This window comes from Cebus imitator, unplaced genomic scaffold, assembly GCF_001604975.1.
Source record: "Cebus imitator isolate Cc_AM_T3 unplaced genomic scaffold, Cebus_imitator-1.0 Scaffold16, whole genome shotgun sequence".
Lineage (NCBI taxonomy): Eukaryota > Metazoa > Chordata > Mammalia > Primates > Cebidae > Cebus > Cebus imitator.
The window spans coordinates 9,356,115-9,381,212 of NW_016107331.1; the positions used below are offsets into that span (position 1 = coordinate 9,356,115).

General features: G+C 36.7%; 1 protein-coding gene across 25 annotated transcripts in view; it reads right to left on the reverse strand.

Annotated features, from left to right (window-relative positions):
- The window catches only part of MEF2C (myocyte enhancer factor 2C), a 181,623-nt gene that overhangs the window by 61,832 nt on the left and 94,693 nt on the right, over positions 1-25,098 (reverse strand). For all 25 annotated transcript variants that reach the window (XM_017508438.2, XM_017508395.2, XM_037731417.1 and 22 more), the window contains one exon: positions 22,325-22,528. In XM_017508438.2, coding sequence (XP_017363927.1) covers positions 22,325-22,528 — 204 coding nt within the window. The remainder of the gene's footprint in view (positions 1-22,324; positions 22,529-25,098) is intronic.

A 25,098-nucleotide genomic window follows, 5' to 3' on the forward strand; every position in this document is an offset into this window, starting at 1 on the left:
AAGCCCCTCTATTTGACAGAGTTCCATTTATTATTTTTTTCAACTTTGTTTTGACTGTTCTTAATAGAATTACTTTTGATTCCTTGTGTTTTCCTTTTTCTAACCTTTCCCTAATTAAAAAATCTGTGTAGTGAGGACTTTATTTCTGAAGAATTTTGTAACGTTACTACACAAGAAATATATATGTATTATGCGATAATTTACAAAATGTGACGTTTTATTTAAATGTAAGCACCAAACATACTAAAGATTTCAGTGTCCAAAGTGTGCCATGTATATCTATCAGTGAAAGTTTAAAAATTTTGCCTAAATTTACATATGCAAAAAGGAACAGCAGGAAGAGAAATAACAGCTGTATGAGCATATGTGCTAATGACTATATACATACATAAGTTAATTCTTACAAGAAGACCAAAAGTGAGGTTTATTATCCCTATTTTACTGCTTCAGAAGCTGAAGCATGGTGGAAATTTAGAATGTTGCCAAAGATCACAAAGTTTATGAAAGCGGCAGGAACCAGGTTTGCCTGATGCTGAAATGCGTGCGTGTCCCTCCTCCAGCACCACACTGTCCTTATGAAAGGGCGAGACTTTTATTATATGGATGTGAAAGTGTAAGGGTACGGTTTTCACATTTGACAATATTGTATTCAGAATCCTGACCTGTTTACGTGGTCATTAAAAGTGCACATGTCCTGAGGAGGGAGGATCTCGATCCCAGAAGTTCGAGACCAGCCTTGGCAACCTAGCAAGACTGTCTAAAAATAAAAAAAAGTGCACATACTTCATCAGGAACTTCTAATTATAGAGTTTGATTTATTTTTCGATTTAATGTAAAGAAGCTTATATAGTTTCAAATAAACCTCCTGGGCCAGGCAAAGTGGTTCACTCCTGTAATCCAAGCACTTGGGAGGTTGAGGTGGGAGGATCACTTGAGCCCAGCAGTTCGGGACCAGCCTGGGCAACATGGCAAAATCCTGTCTCTATAAAAAATACAAAAGTTTGCTGGGTGTGGTGGTAGGTGCCTGTGGTCCCAGCCACTTGGGAGGCTGAGGCAAAAGAATCTCTTGAGCTCAGGAGGTGGAGGTTGCAGTGAGCCAAGGCTGTGCCACTGCACTACAGCCTGGGTGATGGGTGTGAAACCATCACAAAAAAAAAAAAAAAAAAAAAAAGGAAAAGAAAAACAACCACCAAACCAAACAAAAAAACCTCCTGAAGCCTCTATAACTTGCTTCTTTAACACACTGTATATGATAACAGTACTCAGTCAGAGAAAGGCATGTGCACCTTATTAGTGCAAACTAAAATTATACGCATATTTCTGAAGCAACTTGTTCTATGATATAAAAATGTAAGTATAGTGAATGCTTTTCAGCTTTTTTAGCACACACGCTTATACATACTTATAAAAAGTAAAATATTTTGGCACTTCTACTTTTCACAACTGTTTCTGTCTTTTCCAGTGTAACTTCTCTTAAGAATTGGTTGTCATTATGCTAACTTACTGTTTGAGACCACGGAGTGTCTTTCTGATGCTGATTGTATCACATCTAATTCCACATCAGATATTTGGAGTACTTGATTTCCCTGCCTTTTCTTCCCATTTTCCTTGCCATCTTTCTTATATCTTTGTCTTTATGTGAACATTCTCTTTATACCAAGCCAGTATTTTTCATGCCCTTGTTTCTTTTTTCTTGTGACTCTTAGCATAATTGGTCTTTTGAAAGGTTTGCTCACATCTTTTTATTTTTTTATCAATTCATATCCATCTTTCTGAATTTGACTTGTTTGAGCCTAAAAATGACTACCTATCATGGCTGCCTGACCTGATTTTTTAAACTTCTTCCTAGCACTTATTACTTGATGACATGGTATCAGGAGCAGACTGCCGTCATTGTCATCATCATCATTACCATAAACCTTACCAAGTGTGGGACCCTTGTGGGACGCATTTCTTAAATGTTCATTCATTTAATTCTCGTAACAGCTAAGCAGAAGTAGTATTACTAACCTCTATTTACAAATGAGGGACATAAGAAACAGACAGCCTAAGTAATTTGCCCAATGACATAAGCTAGTAAGCAATGGAGATGGGTTCAGAACTCAGGCAGTCTACCGCCAGAACTGATGATCCCCAACACTGTGCTATGTTGCCTTCCCCTAAATACTCCATAGTTCTCATTATGTTCTTCTGTCCAATTGATTCCCACATGCATTTTCTACCTTAATTGGACTGCAAGTTTTGTGAGGTCACAGACATTGTCTTCCAAACTTGTGTTTCTCCTGGCATCAATATAAATTTCTGTATATCCTAGGAATTTAATAATTATTGCTTGAATAAAAAATCTACAGATAAAAATGGGAGTGCATTTTTAAGATATACAGGCCACTTTCAGATATGAAGGTGAAAATATAGTGAGAATCTTGAATGCCTTAGTGAATAATTTGCAATATAATTCTAACTGCATTGATTACCGATAATGAAATGGCTGTATTAATTTCTTTGCACTTCTATTTAATAGTTCTTTACTGTCATTGTAAGCATTTGATGCATAGAATAAGCAATAAGAATACTTTCTCTTGTTTAAGACAAGCTGCTTGCATTATTTTGGCTTCTATTACAGATAATACTGTAGACATTTCAAATCCACAATGATTCGGAGGCAGTCAAATCAATATCAGCTACATAATACATAAAGGATGGATGCAAATTTTATAGCAAGGAAATTAATAATTAATTTATATCTGTTTACTGTAACAAAATTTTTTGTCAGCTTTTTCTGAAGTTTAACAATGCTTGAGCCAATATCTATAAATTATGTATAAAATATAACTGTTTAAGATAAAAATGCTACTAAAATACCTACATTATTTCAATGTTTATAAATGTTATGGAATCTATTATATGTAGTAATTTGTGCATTATTCTTTCTGTACGATAGTCTAGCATAGTTACCATAGCTCATATCACTATTACATCTAGTAATATTAATTCTTTTATTTCAGTAGTTAAAAAGAGCCAATATTTTTCATATTACAAAGGCTTTGCTGAAGAGTCAGAAGTGAATAATATAATATCAAAGGTAATAACTTCCCAAACTGAATTTATCCTGCATGGCACAAATGACTCAACAATGAAAATTTTGTTTCAAAAGTATTCATATAAAAGGCTTTGTCCCTGGAATACAGCTCTATGTGGCTCCCTATCTAGGTTGAAAATGGTTTTGCAGGGTTGTATGTCCTATTTTTCCATGCCTGCAGTAAAGATACAATATGGGAATTCAGCTTGGTAATTACTAATACACCACACAGACACAATTACACCCTGTATGCTGCATAAAGGAATCACTTGTGGTCTGCATCCATTACAAAGAGCAGTAGGGGGCCAACATGCAAGACGACAAAATGCTTTACAAGACGGAAGGAGACCAGAAGAGTCGATGTACACAGATACAAGGACCCTGATTCTTCTAGCAATGATTTAAGCCTCTTTCCATCAATTATCGTCTTTTGTCTCAAGAGTCTTATCACCAGCAGCATTACAGGAACTGAACATAACAATGCTCAGACCCGCATAACCCTATGAACTGTGCTGACATTTCCACACCCTGTTGCTATGTTTGACCTGGTTTACAGATTACTTAAGCAAAACCAAATAGAAAAAAGAAAAAAGCATTACCATTCAAAACCGGCATATATATCTATAAGGATATATATATATACACACACACACACATATATTTTTTATGCCTTATTCAGAATTCTGTTTCTTGAAAGTAAAAGCCATCCTATTCCAGAAATGCTCTTTTTCAAAGTAGTTTCTACTTCATTTTTAAAGATTAAACATGAAAATCTGCTTGAGTTAAAATTATAATTGTAAGAATGAGACTAAATATTGGTATATCAAGGGGATACAGGCCGAACAAGAGAATTTCATGTCTAAGGGAGCTAAGCTAAAATGAGTCAGCTGCTCTCTTAAGCTAGTGAGTCACATGAATAATTTTCTTACTGTGAAACTCCTTAAAGTTTTGAGTTTAATTGCAAGCAGTAAGTGGTTTTTATTATAACAGAGTTTCCTCTGTTAATTATTACACGATGTACATTATTTTACAATACTTTCATTTAAGATGCTCTTTTAAAATACATCTTACAAATATGAATTTTTAAGACCTTAGGAAAGTTAGTTATTTATGGCAGTTTGTCAGGTTCCCTCAAACAAAGCCTTGTCTTTCAGAAAATGTTTACAGCCCATGAGGAAAAAAAAAAAGTATCCTGGGGCTAAAATGTTTATTGGCACCTAGAAGTCTGAAGAGAGAGTTGGGCCTGTGGTTTTTTGAGGGCACTTTATCATCGCCCGCATTCTCAAAGGTTTCTCTGAATGAATAGAACTGGATTACTCAGCCTTCTATTCCACGCCTATTCCTCTCCATTTTCCTTGGCACGACTGAGAGCCAGGCTATTTTTAGTTAAGCAGTTTTCTATTTTTAGACAACTACCAGTTAGAAGACATTTGTTAGGGAAAAATTAAAAAAACACACACACACAAAGGGAGGAGGGAAAGAAGCTTCCTCCACATATTGTGAAGCAGCCTTCAACCTGTAACTCCAGGCATTTCAGCTGCTTTCAATCTTGGAAAAATAAAGAAAAATTCAGAGTTCAGGGTTTTAAAAATAAACCTACCCTCTGGCAAACAGAACAAAATACAACAAGCTGTTACTATGTGAAACAGTGACTACAAAAACAAAGAACATTCTCCAATGATTAAACTGCGAGAAAAGTTGAAGAACTATTAGGTTGTAAGAATGTTGCACAGGCATGTAACAATTTTCCAGCCTCTCAGCCAGATGTATCATGTTTTAGAATTTAGAAAGGGGGAAAAACAATCTCATCTGTAAAGTTAAACTAAGGATGTGGGATGCAACTTTAAGGTGGAACCTTTTATTAAGGTTAGAGGCAATTAAATTTCACTGCCTTTTTCTAACATTTGTGTTCTATGGAATTTCTCTAGAAATTATAACCATCTGTTTATAGAAAAACGATACATTAAAAAATCCAGTGCCAATAGAAAACAAAAAATAAAGGCTGCTACATATACATGCTACATATATGTGTGTATACATATGCACTTAATGTTTATATAGCCTTACATTTATTACTCACTTTTAGTTTAAATGGAAAAAAACGGTTCTCAGATTGGCTTAGCATATCAAATTCTTCTACTTATTCAAGGCCATGCCTTCACCTAAAATCTACAGTAAGATGTTTTTAGGTGCTCACAGTTGTAATTGCTTTCCTTCTCCTCTGTTAGCCCACTGTACTTTGTCTATCTCTTATTAAAGTTCAGATCATTGAGTATCATAATCACAGATGCATCACCAGTGACTAGCACAATGCTTGGCAGATAATCTTCATGTCCATCAATATCTACTGAATGAGAAAACAAATACTGTGTAGCCACCATGGACTGCTACTGGTCCTGGAGGGCTGTGAGCACAATGCTTTGCACATACACTTTATAAATACTTGTGGAAAAGAAAACAAAATCAATTTATTGATCTTTGTTAGATCTTAATTGACGTAAAATATTACAGATATTTATATAATAATACAATATTTATTTATAAATAATATAACATTAGCATAAACTGCAATAGTAAATTAAGGATTTGTGTCTTCTTGCTCTTTTGGTTAGCATTTTTTATTCTCTGACTTTTTTCTCTTGACTTTGAAAATTAACTTTTTTAAACTTCACAGTTTACAATGGGCTCTGACATCTATTATAACCTGCAATCCTCATGACAGCCCTGTGAGGAGCTCAGGGTAGATAACATTAACTCGGGAAAAACCCAAAGCCCAGCAAGGTTACATAACTTGTCCTCGGTTAGGGAATGAGAGTGTGTGAGGTTGCTATAACTGGAACGGAAATTTTAATCTCCATCTTCCCTTAAAATTTGTGGAGCTTTTAAAGTCCTATATCCTTGAAGTAAAATTTAAAAGATGAACTCTCATAACAATGCTTCAATAATATTCTTTAGGAAAAGCACTATGTAGCTTTCTTTTTCCCCCACATGAAATTAATTCAGAACAACTACAGTTAAGGAAAACCAATCGTGAAGGCTGGATGAAGATAAAATTCCGCACATGCCTAATTAAGAAAAATCAGAAGAAACCGTGTGCATGCATGATCTTTTGTTCCCTGTTGGAGAAGTTCACAAGGGACATAGCTTATTTCTACTTCCTTACTACTCATTTTTCCTGTGCCTTTTCCACTGTCTCTTCTTCCTCAGGGCAATTCCAGCCTCAGTGATCCCTCCATTTTCTCGTCTTTCTCCGCAAAATCGCATAGACTTTAACAAATCTTCTGCTCCTTGGAGTAAATGCTGACTGAGTGATTCAACTTTCCTGTTTGGGTTTCCCTGCCCTGGCTCAAGTCCTGACACACAGTAGGCATGCCATAAATGCCTGCTGCAAGAATGAAAGGTGAGGTAGCCACGTGCAACCTCTCCACTTTGCATGCCCTTTATTAGGGTGTATTTATTAACCATCATGCCGTTTATTCTTTTATTTGATTTGATTTAATTCTGAGACAGTGAATCACTCTGTCGCCCAAGCTGGAGTGCAGTGTTACGATCTCAGCTCGTTGCGGAGTCTACCTCCTGGGCTCAAGCAATTCTCCTGCCTCATCCTCCTGAGTAGCTGGGATTAGAGGCATGTGCCAACATGCCTGGCTAGTTTTTTTTTTTTGTATTTTTAGTAGACGTGGGGTTTCACCATGTTGGCCAGGCTGGTCTTGAACTCCTGACTTCAAGTGATCTGCCTGCCTTGGCCTCCCAAAGTGCTGGGATTACAGGCATGAGCCACCACTCCCAGCCCATGCCAGTTTTTGAGTGAACAAGAGCACTAGATTCACCAGTTTCATCATTTACTGTCCAACAGAGGGTTTCTTTGATAATGGACAATTACATTTGGGAGCCACTAGTCACATCTTGCAATTGAGCACTTGAAACGTGAACAGTGAGACTGAAAAACCGAACTTTTAATTTTATGTAATTAAAATTATATTTATATTTGTATAGCCACATGTGGCTAGTGGCTATTTTACAGATTAATGCAGATCTATACCTTTTGATTTGAAGTCTGGTTATATTATCCAAAGAAAATTCACATGACAGAAATGAGTTTATAATTGTAGTATAAATGCTAAATATACCATTTATTTATAAATGTGTACAGCAACTTTGAAAGGGGTTGGGTCTCTAGAACTAAACACAGAATCAGTCGTAAACTTATGTCCTATTGAAATAACTGAGAGTGAAATTGGCTTTAGATTAGTAGTAGCTCATTCATAGGGTAACTTTGGTTTTTCTATGAAATGGTTTCCTCCTTGACGTCATAGTGATGGGACTTGTGTATGATTAAAAAGTAGTATATGTGCTTTTATTTTTTGGAAAATAAAGTATCTAAGAAATTATAAAATAAGTTACCATTATTAAAATAATTTACTACTGTTAATTATTATATCTACTTTTTTGCATTTTTGTTTTTTTGAGACAGGGTCTTGCTCTATTGCTTAGGCTGGGGTACAGTGGCATGATCACGGCTCACTGCAGCCTCAACCTCTCATGCTCAGGTGATTCTCCAACCTCAGTCTCCTGTGTAGCTGGCTGTACAGGTATGCACCACCACACCCAGGGAATTTATTATTTTTATTTTTGCAGATTTGGCATCTCTGTATGTTGCCCAGGCTGGTCTTGAACTCCTAGGCTCAAGTAATCCTCCTGTCTCAGCCTCCCAAAGTGCTGTGATTAAAGGTGTGAGCCACCACGCCTGCTATAATTTTTTTTTTTTTTAATGTGAGGAAAAAACCCAAACACCCATTGTATAGTTTTACTATTTACGTTTCTTACCCTAGAACAGTAGCTCTAAATAGTTACTGAGTTTATTTACTAAAACATAAAGATAAGAGATTTAATTGATATGAAGAGGTTTTCAGAATCGAATTAACCTCCCAGCTAGTCATTAACTCTATGACCTTTAGAAATAATTGACAGAGAATTTTTTTTTTATTCATAACTTCTTCCAGGTGGTTAAATTACAGAGTAGCACAGAATACACTAAATGTCATTGAGACATGACTGGATAATATGTCAAATAGCTATAAAATGGCATATATTTCCAATAATATAATCTATTTACTTAATCTGTTGTACACATATACAGCATTTACCTAGTTACAGTCCTTTTAATGACTGAGTTTGATTAAATCTTTTCCCAGAATGTCCTATTGATTATTTTCAATAATGAAAAAGGTATGGCTACCACTACCTCTCAGCACCCACGGCACACACCCCTAACCAATCGCATCACACTTCCTGAATGTCTGGACTTGGATTCAGCATCTTCCTTAACTGTGTGTTCCAGGCAGCCAGTACCAAGTGATGGGCACCTACTAAAAAGTGAAATGTGCCAGAGTCCCACACCTCACTGGGTAGTGACGGGCCTTTTATGAACATATCACACTTCCAGAAATACTTAAGTCACTTCCTTTCAGGAATTTGTTTCACTGAATTTCAGCTGTAAGAACCTGTTTTATAGTATGATTCCAACCCTCCATAAAATTACGAAAAGGAAAGAGTCTACAGACACACTTTCAAATTCCAGGTGGAAGGAAATCATGCGTGGAAAGGGAAATCTAGATCCCTGCTACTCCACCAGCAGCATCAGCATCACTTGGTCAGAAATACAGTATCCTGGGTCCTGCCCCATAAGCACTGAATTAGAATCAGCATTTTAGCAAGATACCCTGGGGATTCAGACAGGGCCACAGGCATTTCATTTGAGACCTGTTCATCCTTCTTGCCCAGTACTGGCCAAAGCACCAACATGTTTCTCCTCTCTTCTCAGGGATCAAAATACTGTACCTTGGTCTGGAAGTCCTTTACTTTCCACCAGCAGCACAAGCAATACCTCTGCTTGGTTTCCTGTGCCTTGTAATTTAATTATTTATTTATTTTTTATGCAAAACAGTATTTATTCATTCCGGCTAACTTGAAAGATTCTCACTTTTATTATTAGAACACATAAAACCTCACCAAAGAAAAAACTGTGTATTTAAAAATTTTGTTTATGCTAATGATCATCAGTAAGTTGATATATATTGAATGTCCACAATAGGCTAGACATTGAGCTGGCAGCTGGAGGTACAGAGATGAACAAAACATCGTCATGTCCTTAAGGGAAAGGAGAGATATTTGTAATTAAAGAAAACAAAAACAAAATCCCCCAAACCAACAATGAAGAAATTAAAATAATAAACACTCCTTAATGAAAAGAGCCATCATCTTAGAATTTTGCTTTTAGGCAAGGCTCAGAATTATTCCCGATACTTCACTTTTGAATATTTCATGACTATATATTCGGTAACTTATCCTGAGGAAGTAAGAATGTTCTATACTTTGATTCTTATTTGATACCTTTTAAAGCCAATGTAACTTTTACTTGGATGATGATATCAATGGCTAGAATGGAACATTTGGTTCAAATATGCTCCTTACCACCAAGTACCATATACCATGAAATTCGTAAAATCATTAAAAATTGACAGTCATTATCCAAACTATATATTTTTCTCCTTTTATTTCCAGGTATGGTGGGAGTCAGGGGGAGAGAGATCACATGACATCTTTGGTTTGCTCTAGTTCAAGAAGGTTTATGTAAAATAACAATGGTGATGAAATAGTAATGATTAATATTGATAAAGAAATTATATTACTTATAAAAGTCTGTATTTTAAGCCCTGTCTTTTCTGCTTCTACTATTATTAAATAATTATCTGCTGACTGTGTTCATACTAATGCTTGCAAACTATTAGAGCTGTGTAATAACAGAGCCTAGAGAAGTTCAGTTTTATTGCCTCACATTATTATTTGTTCAACAATGATTATTTTCTTAATAAATGAAATGTGAAGCAGCTCTTCATGTTTACAAAACATGCAAATTAAGCAAAAGCAGTTTTTTTTAAAAAAGAAATGGCTCTTCAGATTTGATCTATAAAAATCATTGTGGTGCAGTTATGAGAGATATGAATACATTAAACAAGTTTAGACTCATTTCTTCTTTACGACTTTGGGGAACAAATAAAAATATTATTTACAAGTACTAATAAAAGTCTTTTAAAGATATATGAACAAAATTACATTAAAATTCAGGAAAATGAAAAACTATTTTAAAAACAAAATCTCTTTTTCTCCTTTTCTCTTGGATCCCTCAACATGGAAAGTTTAAATCTTGATGGAAAATACTAATACTTTGTTAATTTTTCAATACTATATATACTGAAAAGCAATTATATACTTGGCTTAACAGAGAGCAGGGCAGGCTTACTGAGTCACTAGCAGTAAGATCTGTATAATTATGTTTTATAGTAAACCTAAGAAGGATTTGTAATGTATCTCAATAATATTATTTCTCTAAATTTTTTCACAATGAAAAATTTTTCTGGAGTAATTAATTTACTAATTACGATGGTAAATACTGGTCCAATGTTGCTTCAAGTAAATTAAAAATAGTAATGACAGAAATATCATCTTTCTGTTCAGAAACTTCAAGTTAAAAAAAAAAGCAGTATACATCACCTAGGTCACATAGTTAATGCTCCCTGTCAGTCTGGACAACTCGCAGATCATAACTTTAGTGATTGACTCTGTGGTTATAGGTTGGGGGAAAGTGTGCTTTTAGTTTTATGGTAAGTGTTTAGCTCCAGATCAGAGTCTCTCAAAATGAACATTTATGCTCTGTATTACAAAATCACAGGGTACACAGTGATTCACTTCTGAAGTGACTTCTCAAATTTTATTTTGAAGAATTAATTTTGGTATAAATTTGAAAACACAAATTTGTTTAAATATCTCTCTCTTCATATTTCAGTCTAGACCAGTGCTGTCTCATAGAACTGTCTGTGATGATCAATGCATTCTGTTCTATATCTTCCCTGTTTAATTCAGTAGCCACTAGCCACATGTGGCTGTTGAATGCTTGAAATGTGGCTAACGCAACTGAGGAACTGAATTTGACATTTTATTTCATTTTAATTCATTTAAATGTAAATAGTCACATGTGGCTATTAGCTACTGTGTTGGAGAGTATGGACCAAGATTACAAGAGTGTTTTTAAATCATGCTTTCATAAACTCTATCAAATTTTAGTGAATTGTTTCATTGGGGCTATGAAAACATTTTTTCATACTTTAAATGCGCAATGTTACACCATATGATAATCACTTAGTTATATGTCTGTTTCCTGTTTGTTTATTCTATAAATATATTCTGAGGAGCTAATACTCTCTAGACCTCATGTTAAGCACTGGGAATATGATGGTGAGCAAAACGTATACAGTTCCTTGCCCTGTGGGAGTGTAGAATCTAGGGTGGGACAGGCAATTGGATAACAACTTCAACAGTGTTCTGATGGGAAAATTAGAACACACTGTAACTGTAATATAGGGAAACCACCTAACACAAGTTACAGGGGCTTCAAGGATGACTTTCCAAAAATATAAATTGGTACCTAACTTGAGTGAAGAATAAGTAACCACCAACCAGAGTTCCAGTAAGGAATCTGAAGACAAGACAGGGCTTGGAGAGACTGAAGAATGTATGTATGTCCAGTGTGGCTTGAGTATGTATGTTCAGGGTAGTAGGGGCAGGTTGAAGGCAGGGAAATTACAAAAAGCAAGGCCAAAGAGTAAGAGAAATACAGGGATCAGATCATGCATGGCCTTGTGAGCCAACTTAAGGACGGAGAGTCCTTGAGGAGCCTTAGTTATATCTGTATCTCCAGGCATTTCATAGCATATAATACAGAACAGGAATTCAACAAATTTTAATTCAATTAATGGCTAAAAGAAGGAAAATCTGCAAGTGATCAGATAAGTAAATGTGGTTTTTTCTTTTAAGAAAGTATCCTTGCATAATATGTATCTGTATAGCACACATAAAAATAATTTTATACATCTGTATATATCTTTATTATACTTCAAGTTCTGGGATACATGTACAGAATGTGCAGGTTTGTTATACAGGTGTACAGGTGCCATGGTGGTTTGCTGCACTCATCAACTCGTCATCTACACTAGGTATTTCTCCTAATGCTATCTCTCCCCTTCCCCCTGACCCCTCGACAGGCCCCGGTGTGTGATGCTTCCCTTGTTGTGTCCATGTGTTCTCATTGTTCAAATCCCACTTATGAATGAGAACATGCAGTGTTTGGTTTTCTGTTCCTGTGTTAGATTGCAGAGAATGATGGTTTCCAGCTTCATCCATGTCCCTGCAAAGGACATGAACTCATCCTTTTTTATGGTGCCATAGTATTCCATGGTATATATATGCCACATTTTCTTAACCCAGTTTATCATTGATGGGCATTTGAGTTGGTTACAAGTCTTTGCTGTTAGAATAGTGCTGCAATAAACATATGTGTGCATATGACTTTATGGTAAAACGTTTTATAATACTTTGGGTATATACCCACTAATGGGATTGCTGGGGTCAAGTGGCATTTCTGGTTCTAGATCCTTGAGGAATCCCCACACTGTTTTTCACAGTAGTTGAACTAATTTACATTCCCACCAACAGTGTAAAAGTGTTCCCATTTCTCTACAACATCTTCAGCATCTGTTCTTTCCTGAATTTTTAATGATAGCCATTCTAACTGGTGTGAGATGGTATATCACTGTGGTTTTGATTTGCATTTCTCTAATGACCAGTGATGATAAGCTTTTTTTTCATATGTTTACTGGCTGCATGAATGTCTTCTTTTGAGAACTGTCTGTTCATATCCTTTGCTCACTTTTTGATGAGATTGTTTGTTTGTTTCTCTGGTAAATTTGTTTAAATTCTTTGTAGATTCTGGATATTTGCCCTTTATCAGATGAGTAGATTGCAAACATTTTCTCCCATTCTGTAGGTTACCTGTTCACTCATATGATAGTTCTTTTTGGTGTGCAGAAACTCTTTAGTTTAATTAGATCCTATTTGTCAATTTTGACTTTTGTTGCTATTGCTTTTGGTGTTTTAGTCATGAAGTCTTTGCCCAGGCCTATATCCTGAATGGTATTGCCTAGGTTTTCTTCCAGGATTTTTATGGTCTTAGGTCTTATATTTAAATCTTTAATCCATCTTGAGTTAATTTTTGTGTATGGTGTAAAAAAGGGGTCCAGCTTCAGTTTTCTGCATATGGCTAGCCAGTTTTCCAAACACCATTTATTAAATAGGGAATCCTTTCCCATTGCTTGTTTTTGTCAGGTTTGTCAAAGATCAGATGGTTGTAGATGTGTGGTGTTATTTCTGAGGTCTCTATTCTGTTCTATTGGTCTATATATCTGTTTTGGTACCAGAACCATGCTGTTTTGATTACCGTAGCCTTATAGTATGGTTTGAAGTCAGGTAGCGTGATGCCTTCAGCTTTGGTTTTTTTGGTAAGGATTGTCTTGGTTATACGAGTTCTTTTTTGGTTCTATATTAAATTTAAAGTAGTTTTTTTCTACTTCTGTGAGGAAAGTCAATGGTAACATGATGGGAATAGCATTGAATCTATAAATTTCTTTGGGTAATATGGCCATTTTCACGATACTGATTATTCTGATCCATGAGCATAGAATGTTTTTCCATTTGTTTGGGTCCTCTCTTATTTACTTGAGCAGTGGTTTGTAGTTCTCCTTGGAGAGGTCCTTCACACCCCTTGTAAGTTGTATTCCTAGGTATTTTACTCTCTTTGTAGCAATTGTGAATGGGAGTTCACTAATGATTTGGCTGTTTGTCTGTAATTGGTATATAGGAATGCTTGTGATTTTTGCACATTGATTTTGTATCCTGAGACTTTGCTGAAGTTGCTTATCAGCTTAAGGAGACTTGGGCTGAGATGATAGGGTTTTCTAAATATGCACTCATGGTCTTCTGCAAATAGAGACAATTTGATTTTCTCTCTTCCTATTTGAATACCCTTTATTCCTTTTTATTGCCTGATTGCCCTGGCTAGAACTTCCAATACTATCTTGAATAGGAGTGGTGAAAAGAGGGCATCCTTGTCTTATGCTGGTTTTCAAAAGAAATGTTTCCAGATTTTACCCATTCAGTATTATATTGGCTGTGGGTTTGTCATAAATAGCTCTTATTATTTTGAGATACATTCCATCAATACCCAGTTTATTGAGAGTTTTTAGCATAAAGGGGTGTTGAATTTTATCAAAGGCCTTTTCTGCAGCTCTTGAGATATTATGTGTTTTTTGTCACTGGTTCCATTTATGTGATGGATTACATTTATTGATTTGTGTATGTTGAACCAGGCTTGCATCCCAGGGATGAAGCTGACGTGACTGTGATGGATAAGCTTTTTGATGTGCTGCTGGATTTGGTTTGCCAGTATTTTATTGAGGATTCCTGCATTGGTGTTCATCAGGGATACTGGCCTGAAATTTTCTTTTTTTTGTTATGTCTGTGCCAGATTTTGGTATCAGGATGATGTTGGCCTCATAAAATGAGTTAGGGAGGAGTCCCTCTCTTTCTATTGTTTGGAATAGTTTTAGAAGGAATGGTACCAGCTCCTCTGTGCAACTCTGATAGAATACAGCTGTGAATCCATCTGGTCCTGGGCTTTTTTGGGTTGGTAGGCTATTAATTACTGTCTCAATTTCAGAACTTGTCATTGGTCTATTCAGGGATTCGAATTCTTCCTGGTTTAGTCTTGGGAGGGTGTATGCGTCCAGGAATTTATCCTCTTCCTGTAGATTTTCTAGTTTATTTTCACAGAGCTGTTTGTAGTATTTCCTGATGGTAGTTTTTATTTCTGTGGAACCAGTGGTGATATCTTCTTTATCATTTTTTATTGTGTCTATTTGATTCTTCTAGTTTTTCTTCTTTATTAGTCTGGCTAGTGGTCTATTTTGTAGATATTTTCAAAAAACCCGCTCCTGGATTCACTGATTTTTTCAAGGGTTTTTTTGTGTCTCTATCTCCTTCAGTTCTACTCTGATCTTAGTTATTTCTTGTCTTCTGCTAGCTTTTGAATTTGTTTGCTCTTGCTTTGCTAGTTTTTTTCAATGTAATGTTAGGGTGTCGATTTTAGATCTTTCCTGTTCTCCTGTGGGCATTCAGTGCTATACATTTCTCTGTAAGCAGTGCTTTAGCTGTGTTCCAGAGATTCTGGCATGTTGTGTCTTTATTCTCATTGGTTTCAAAGAACGTATTTATTTCTGCCTTCATTTCATTATTTACTCAGTAGTCATTCAGGAGCAGGTTGTTCAGTTTCCATGTAGTTTTGCCGTTTTGAGTGAGTTTCCTAATTCTGTTCTAATTTGATTGCATTGTGGTCTGAGAGACTGTTATGATATCAGTTCTTTTGCATTTGCTGAGGAGTGTTTTATTTCAAATTATGTGGTCAATTTTAGAGTAAGTGTGATGTGGTGCTGAGAAGAATGTTTATTCTGTGGATTTGGGGCGGAGAGTTCTGTAGATGTCCAATAGGTCCACCTGGTCCTGAGTTCCACTCCCGAATATCCTTGCTAATTTTCTGTCTCATTGATCTGTCTAACATTGACAATGGGGTGTTAAGGTCTGCTACTATTATTGTATGGGAGTCTAAGTCTTGACTCTATCCAATTTGCCAGTCTGTGTCTTTCAATTGGGGCATTTAGCCCATTTACATTTAAGATTAATATTGTTATGTGTGAATTTTCTCCTAACATTATGATGCTAGCTGGTTATTTTGCCTGTTCACTGATGCAGTTTATTCATAGTGTGATCGTCTTTACAATTTGGTATGTTTTTGCAGTGGCTGGTACCAGTTTTTCCTTTCCATATTTAGTGCTTCTTTCAGGAGATCTTGTAAGGCAGGCCTGGTGTTGACAAAATCTCTCAGTATTTGCTTGTCTGTAAAGGATTTTATTTCTCCTTCACTTATAATTAGACTGGCTGGATATGAAATTCTGGGTTGAAAATTCTTTTCTTTAATAGTGTTGAATATTGGCCCCCACTCTCTTTGGGGCTGTAGGTTTTCTGCAGAGAGATCCGCTGTTAGTCTGATGGGCTTCCCTTTGTAGGTAACCTGACCTTTCTTCTGGCTGCCCTTGACACTTTTTCCTACATTTCAACCTTGGTGAATCTGACAATTATGTATCTTGGGGTTGCTCTTCTTGAGGAGTATCTTTGTGGTGTTCTCTGTATTTCCTGAATTTGAATGTTGGCCTCTCTTGCTAGGTTGGGACATTCTCCTGGATAATATCCTGAAGAGTGTTTTCTGATTTGGTGTTCCAAATGAGGAACACCAATCAAACGTAGGTGTGGTCTTTTCACATAGTCCCTTTTCATTCCTTTTCATTCCTTTTTCTTTAATCTTGTCTTCATGCTTTATTTCACTAATCTGACCTTCAATCTCTGATATCCTTTCTTCTNCTTTTCACATAATGTCATATTTCTTGGAGGGTTTGTTCTTTCCTTTTCACTCTTTTTTCTTTAATCTTGTCTTCATGCTTTATTTCATTAAGTTGATCTTCAATCTCTGATATCCTTTCTTCCACTTGATCGATTCAGCTATTGACACTTGTGTATGCTTCACAAAGTTCTTGTGCTGTGTTTTTCAGCTCCATCAGATCATTTATATTCTTCTCTAAACTGGTTATTCTAGTTAGCAATTTCTCTAACCTTTTTTCAAGGTCTTAGCTTCCTTGTCCTGAGTTAGAACATGCTCCTTTAGCTCAGAGGAGTTTGTTATTACCCACCTTCTGAAGCCTAGTTCTGTCAATTTGTCAAACTCATTCTCTATCCAGTTTTGTTCCCTTGCTGATGAGGAGTGGTGATCCTTTGGAGGAGAAGAGGTATTCTGGTTTTTGGAATTTTCAGCCTTTTTGTGCTGGTTTTTCCTCATCTTCATGGATTTATCTACCTTTGGTCTTTGATGTTGGTGACCTTCACATGGGGTTTTTGTGTGGACACTCTTTTTGTTGATGTTGATGCTACTGATTTCTGTTTGTTAGTCTTCCTTCTAACAGTCAGGCCCCTCTGCTCTAGGTCTGCTGGAGTTTGCTGGAGGTCTCCATGGATAGTAGACCTCCAAAAAACTCCAGCAGGCTGGAGTATCACCAGCGGAGACTGCAGAACAGCAAAGACTGCTGCCTGTCCTTTCCTCTGGAACCTGGGTCCCTAGACTGGCACCTGCCAGATGCCAGCTGGAGCTCTCCTGTATGAGGTGTCTATTGACACCTGTTGGGAATTGTTTCCCAGTCAGGAGGCACAGCAGTCAGGGACCCACTTGAAGAGGCAGTCTGTCCCTTAGCAGAGCTTGAGCACTGTGCTGCGAGATCCGCTGCTCTCTTCAGAGCCAGGAAGCAGGAACGTTTAAGTCTGCTGAAGCTGCGCCCACAGCTGCCCCTTCCCCCAGGTGCTCTGTCCCAGGGAGATGGGAGTATTATCTATAAGCCCCTGAATGGGCTGCTGACTTTCTTTCAGAAATGTCCTGCCCAGAGAGGAGGAATTTAGAGAGGCAGTCTGGCTACAGCAGCTTTACATCTATATTTTTATAAGTATAAAATTAGAAGCTAATTAGATATAATGAATGCTCAAGTAAAGTAGACATATTTTCACATTTACATCCATTTCCAAATTTTGTGATACTGAGCTTGTAAGGATGTTTAGTTCTGCTATTTGCTGCATTTGCTTTTCAACAAAAATTGTACTCAGTAATTTTCACCAAACTATGTAAGGGCACTTAGCTTGTTGATAACTTTCATCAGCATTGTGTAGTTATACAAGTTATAAACTATTTTAAGGTTATTCCCATCCCAATTTAGGCTTTAATTATTACTGTGCAGAAAACGTTTTGCTGCAGCAACTGTTTCTAAATAAAAACAGAAGTCAGGATTCAGGTGACAGCAAATTTGATTTAAAATAAGTAAAATTTCAGATAAATATCCCCTCTCTCTCTCATCTCTCATCTTCTCTGTGTCTCCCCCCACCTTTTTGTCTCTCTCTCTCTCTTTCACACACACACACATTCTTGTCTCTAAAAAGAAAAGTCAATCATCCTCTATTGAGAGAGCTGTGAATCAAAGTTTTCTTCTGCGGGAGCTACATCCAGCTCTGAATTTCCTAGAGAGCAGCAAAGGGTCTTGTGTTTTATTCCCCTTCCACACTTAATCACTGGAATGTGGGCCCAGACTGAATGAGTAGCTCATTAGAATCACTGAGTTCACTGAGGGGATGAGAGATTCCTTCCTGGCTGGGTGCTAAGTGATACTCCCATATGGGTTTTGTGGTTTCAAAACATGTGCTGGATATGGAGGTAACCTATCTGGGAGAGTCCTGTCACTCCAAGGATCACCTGGAATGCTCTGGCAAAATACCTGACCTGGCTGAATGAGTTCTGTTGAATTGTTTAGCCTATGCTTTCATTTCAGCAGCTTATACTGCATTAATGAGGTTATTGTTCCTTTGCCGTCCAATTTCTTCCAAGCTGATTTTTGCATATATGTTTTATATCCTTAACAAGAATACCTGTCTCCTGCTGTTTCAGAGTCTCTTTCACAGTGCTGAGCAGCAGTGGAGCTTGCTAAATCATTGCTAAGTGAAGCAATAGCCTGTAAGCATGTCCTATGGGATCTGCATCTTCAGATCATCCTGAAGTACTCAACAACCACATCTTCTTCCAGGAATAGGGCCCTACATAAACCGGTAGGGTTTGCTCTCTTAGACAGCTAAGAGAGCGAGGAGTGGAACTAGCGAAGAAGCAGTGAAGGGGGCAGTTCCTTAATGCTACCAGATTCCCAGCTGAATTTCAAGAGTCTCAGAAGCCAGCATTTTGGGTAAATATCCCAGCATGCTTGTTACAGAGTTAAGTAAAATGGACTTTCTTCAAAGGAAGTGCTTTTAATACAATAACTGTTTTTGTTTTTTTAACCAATAGATTAAAAATTTAACACATTTACTAAATCTGGCATATTTATATATTGAATCTAAACAGATATTCAAGCTGCATTATAATATAATAATAATAAAAAAAAGATCTCAGTCTGTCTGTTAAGCCTTTGTGAGTCTTTGTGCCATTGTTGCAGTAGTGCTAATTATCAAGCAAAGACATGATAATTATGCAGAGCTTTTTAGCTAGAAGAAGGAATCTTGTTCAACACCCACACACTGCACAATTTCCTATGACCCTTTAGCAGTACTCTGGTATGGCCCAGAAATTTGTATTTCAGTTCAAATGTTGGAAATTATATTATTTCTCTCTCTCCCCATACCTTTTCTTCTTGTGAGTAAACTGTTTTCAGAAGGTTAAGGGAGAGGGGTAATGGTCCAAATGGGAAATATAAAACTAATGACCCTTCGTGAAATATATCATGCTCCTCATTAAACTTACTCAGTTAAATGTATTCCATTAAATTAAGAAAAATAGGATTTAAAATTTTACCCAGGAGTAGTAAACGATCTTAACTTTCAACTTTATGTTAGATTCATTCAAAGAATGAATTCAAGTCCCCGATGTATCACAGGTCTTTGGCCTCTAACACAATTTATGTACTAGTGCTGCAGAGGTTTTCAAATTTAGTGTGTCTAAGAATCACTTGGGGAACTTTTTATAAATGCAACTTCCAATCCAGATGCCCTCTTCTCCACTAAGTATCCTAATTTCAGTGATCAGCACTTTGAAAAATACTCCATGCAAAGGTGATGTCAATTTTATCAAACTTAGCGGTCCCACCTTACTTCTTTTTCCATGATCTCTGTTATTACTAAAATGTGGAAAAGCCAAATATGTGAAGAATGAGTGATTCAGGGAGTTGAACAGGATGGACCCACAATGTGTTAGACTTCCAAGTTAAGTTCATCCAAATAATTGAGCCATTGAATCTCTAGATTTGGCCCAAGAGCCTCGAAGTTTCTTTTGGAGAGATTCAGAGATTTAACTATTGTTGTTAAGAAAATGGAGCCGGTGCTTTACTCTTGTTTTACAAGTACCACTTTTAAAAAAATTATACTCTTGCAAAGCACTATGAAATTCAATGCCTTCATTTTTGAGATGAGAAAACTTCAGCCCAGAGAGGTACTCAACTCACCACACAGCACAAAAGTGCAAGACAAGGATTCAAAACAAAACCAATAAGTCTTAACGCGGGGCTCTTTTTGTGGCTTTTAAAGAAGTCTGACTTTCAAATATCTACCTGTCAAAAAATATAAAGTTCTCATACAATACATGAAGTGGGTTTTCTTTTTGTTGTTGTTATTAAAGAGACAGGGTCTCGCTCTGTCACTCAGACTGGAGTGCAGAGGCACAATCGAGGCTCACTGCAGCCTTGACTTCCTAGGCTCAAGCCATCTTCCCGCCTCAGTCCCCCAAGTAGCTGGGACCACATGTGCACACCACTGCGCCTGGCTAATTTTTGTATTTTTTGCAGAGACAGAGTTTTGCCATGTTACGCAGGCTGGTCTCAAACTCCTGAGCTCAGGCAATCCACCTACCGAGGCCTCACAAACTGTTCGCATTATAGGCATGAGCCAGCACACCCAGCCAACATATGAAGTTTTAAGTTGCCTTCAAGTGATATAGTGTATTCCTAAGAAAAAGTCCCAGAAGATGAATTTTCTAGGTTTTAAATTCCTTTAAGAAAGCAAATTTTAGAAGTCAACATATTTTCAATTGGCTCATTATGGTTCTACTGCATTTCACATGACATTAAGGACTAGAACAGTTCTAATCTAATGATAAATTGCAACTCAAATTCTTGTTACCCTGACTTTTGTTATAATGGTTTTTGTAATGAGATGGAGTTTTGAGTAAACAGTTGTTTTGTTTTTTGAATTTATTTTATATATGTATTAGTACATACACACACACACACACACACACACACACACACACACACACGCACCAATGAGATCTGACAACTAACTAGTTCTGTTTGCCTTCATATTTTTGTACTTTCACACTTATATGTATATGTGAATAAAAAACCTATCTGAAATACATAGGTAAATTGTATCAGTGATCTTAAATTTCAAGATCAAGGCAAGCACACAATTCAAATTATCAATGAAAAACTAAAATGATGCATAGTATTTTAACCACATATCACACTAGGTCTATTTATCATTCACTTTTGTTTCTCTGAAATTATTTCCTTGGCCTTGTTAGGCAAAAATAAAATAAAATAATCAGCTCAATACTTCTCAAAAACTTTCAAATAAAAACAAAAAAAAATGAGAATAAGTCTTAGACAATTGTAACAGGTAAAAGGGAGATGGATGTGGGAGGCACATTAATTTGATCAGGATTAGCACTACATTTTCTCACAGTATGGAACCGGTCTAAGGAATGGCATGAATGACGTGTACTCTGGCAAACGGACTCTTGAGTATGTACTTTTGAAACACTTTCTTTTCATTCTGAGAAAGCAGGCACAATATAGAGAAGCCAGAGTAGACAAATAGATGAAGAAAACAGGCAGATGGGAACCATTCTTATTATACCTCTTTTTTTCTTGGTTTCGTAGTCTTAGTCATTGCTCATGAAGGGTACTACAAGTATTTAAAAGGATAGATGCTGAAAACGTTTAAAAAGTTTCAGCCAAAACTGTATGGTATGTTACTTATGCTAACACATCCAAAACATTTTTGACTTTCAACATCATGCTAATTTATTTTTGGCACAATAAAACAATTTTTTAAATATGACATTGATTAAATACTGAGCTAACATTTAGAAATTCATTTTCATCTGATTTCTGATTCTGTGTAAATTAACAGTTTTCCCTGATATATAAAATGATATAATTTTTAGGAAAAAACATTTCTAGGAGAAAAATTGCCTTTACTCCTTCAGCAAGAAAGCATTCAGAGTAATGAATTAGAAAGAAGAGACATAAATGGAAAAACTGAAAGTGTATGGCTGAGGTGAGTTCATTTTTTAATACTTTTTTTTTTTTTGAAGATGCCGGTAAACTATTACATACCTAAAAGAAATGATAAGAAGTGTCTAAAATGTGGATGAGCTATTCTCTGGTCAGAGTTTCTAACCATGGTGTCTTGATACGAAGCTGTGGACAATGATCACTTGCAAAAGATGGGCCAAATCATTTGACACTGGTACTCGATTTCTGGCAAGGACCAGATCCTACATGGTCTCTATCATCATATCACTCTAACTTTTGAGGGGAAGGGAAAAAGTGGAGTAAGAGTTGAGATAGATAATAATCCTGGAACTATGAACGTGTGTGTGGCGGGGGAGGTCTAAATACCCCGCGGCTTGTGTAGGGCTGGGGCTCACCACGTATGCTCTCTCACCTCCACGATGTCTGAGTTTGTCCGGCTCTCATGCGGCTCATTGTACTCCGTGTACTTGAGAAGCACTTTGTCCATATCGGTGCTGGCATACTGGAACAGCTTGTTGGTGCTGTTGAAGATGATCAGTGCAATCTCGCAGTCACACAGCACGCTCAGCTCATAAGCCTTCTTCATCAGCCCAAATTTCCTCTTTGTAAATGTCACCTGGAAAACAGAAAGCAGCCGAGATTTTTAAAAAAGTATTCATGCATGTGTGGTTTTTTCTCTTCCTTCACAAAACAATGGTGTGTAGTTGTCAGAGCCCTTAGGCACTAACACATTTAGAAAGAAAACAAATAAATCTAAAATTAAGTTCTGCTTATCATTTGAAAATGTGTGATTTCTAGCTTGTTGCTGAATGTAAAGCTGTAAATGCAAGATTTAATGAAGGGAATTTTAATGAAGGTGACCAGGGAACTGGTCATGTTTCTTTGAGCAAGTTTAAGATTAAAAAAAAAAAAATTAAGTTCAGCATGGTTAACATCTTCCACAATTAATAATTAGTTTGGAGCTTGTTTCTGACTATTTGAAGAGTGGATATGACATTATGAACTTAGCATTTTAGGTCTGTGTTCAAAAAAGTCTTAAAATTGTTTAGTCTCATGTCATTTAATTGAAAACGCTTGAAGGGATATGACAGTGCTCTCAGACAATGTTGTATTCTTTTTTTTTCCTTTTTTAAAAATATATATATATATATTATTGAGTTTTAGGTTTTGGGGTGCATGTGAAGAACATGCAAGATTGTTGCATAGGTACATACATGGCAATGTGGTTTGCTGCCTTCCTCCCCATCACCTGTATCTGGCATTTCTCCCCGTGTTATCCCTCCCCAACTCCCCACCCTTTGCTGTCCCTCCCCTTGTTCCCAGCCACAGACCTCAGTGTGTGATGTCCCCCTCCCTGTGTCCATGTGTTCTCATTGTTCAACACCCTAGAAACCCAATAGGGCATTGGGAAGTCCTTAGCCATAATACTCTTAGGGTTTTGGTTTCATTTTTCTGCCTATCTTTCTTCTCTCAGGCCAGAAACTGTATTGCCAATGCCACCTTTTTTTTCCTTTTAATCTAATATATTACCAAGATCCATAATTTCTTTCTCAAAATATTTCTTAGGTTCACACTTATTTCCCAGGCGACTCTATCTCTCGTGTCCTTATCACTTCAATTTTAGACAGCCTAGCAGCTTCCTGTCCTAGATGATCTCCCTGCCTGGAATCATTCCTTCCTCAATTCATCTCAAACTGCAAAGCCTCACTCTTCTTGCTGTCTTTTCTCCTGATGAGCTGTCTACAACAGCTCCCTCTCCCTAGCTTTGAAAACTTCCTACCTGCCAATCCTACCAAATATAAAAATATATCTCACTCTTCCCAATTTCAGCCCTCTATTAATTAAACTACAGCTTGTCGCTCTGGTCTGGCTGAAAAGGCATGAGCATTCTTAATTATAAACCTTTATATGGTCCAGTGTTCCCCAGCAGGTATTCTGTAGAGTACTGATCCTATAAAATACTCCTTAAGAGAAAAGTTCAATGACCCAATAGGTTTGGAAAATAAGGGACATTGGTATATTAAAGGCTATAAACGTTTTAAACTTTGTTCAACCTGCTTTTGAAACCCATTGCTGACAGATCGTTTGTTTCTTTGCATGTTTTTTTATTTTGAGGAGTACTTCCTATCACTCTTCAGAACTAGGTTTTTGAGGCACATATTCTGGGAAAAGCTAATTTACTTAATTAAGCTATTGTTTTCAGAAGGAACCATTTAAGCTTTTTTCTTACCTTCAAATCCAACCCACCTTGTAGAGGTCAGCTCATTTTATCTACCACGGATTTGCGTGTAATTCCTAATTGCATATTCCTACCCTTCAGATTTCTCTTTGTCTCCAGACACCCTAATGTATGTCCTCTAGTTACACACCTGTCTTAACATCCTGGAATCTCAACGCCTCCAGAGCTCAACCTCATTATCTCCAGTCTAGAATCTGTTGCCCCTTTCGGAATCCCTATCTCACTGTAAACTCAGTTATCCAAACTGGAAACCTCAGAGAGAACGTCCCCCTGCCTTCTCCCACTCCCCATCCTCCCCCACGCGTAAATAGATTTATGTTGGCAGAGACTGTGGGCTAGCAGACAGAAAGCCTGACCTCCCAGCCTTCTCGTTCCTCCACATTTTGTTAATTATTGTTTTACTTATTACCTTTTATTTTTCCTAAATGTTATTAATCACATTTTATATTTTCAAACATGCAAAATAAACACAAAAATATTCAAAATATACCAAATAAAAAATATACAAAACTGCGTATATTTTTCTGTGAGATCTGTTTAACCTCTCTTCCACTACAGGACATGTCCCACAGGGGCATATGCCGTCTTTATTTTGCTCACTCCTGTATCTCCATTGCCTAGACCAGTAGAGATGTGCGGCATACGGTAAAACTCTGTGGTCTAAAAACCTGATGGGGAAACTACTATGAAGTCTTTAGAAACATGCAAGTTGATGTATGTTATATAGGTGGTAAATTTTCCCAAGAAAATTTTGTAACAACTCATACACAAAACTTTTTAACAACACGTCTATTCTTTACTTAATAATAATTATATTGTTTTATCACATTGGCATTGAAGGTAGCATGGTAGAAAGCAAAGAACACAGGGTTTGTATTCAAAGAACCCTAAATCCGAATGCTGAATTTGTTAGTCTTGCAAAATTCACTTAATTTCTTCTTCTTCTT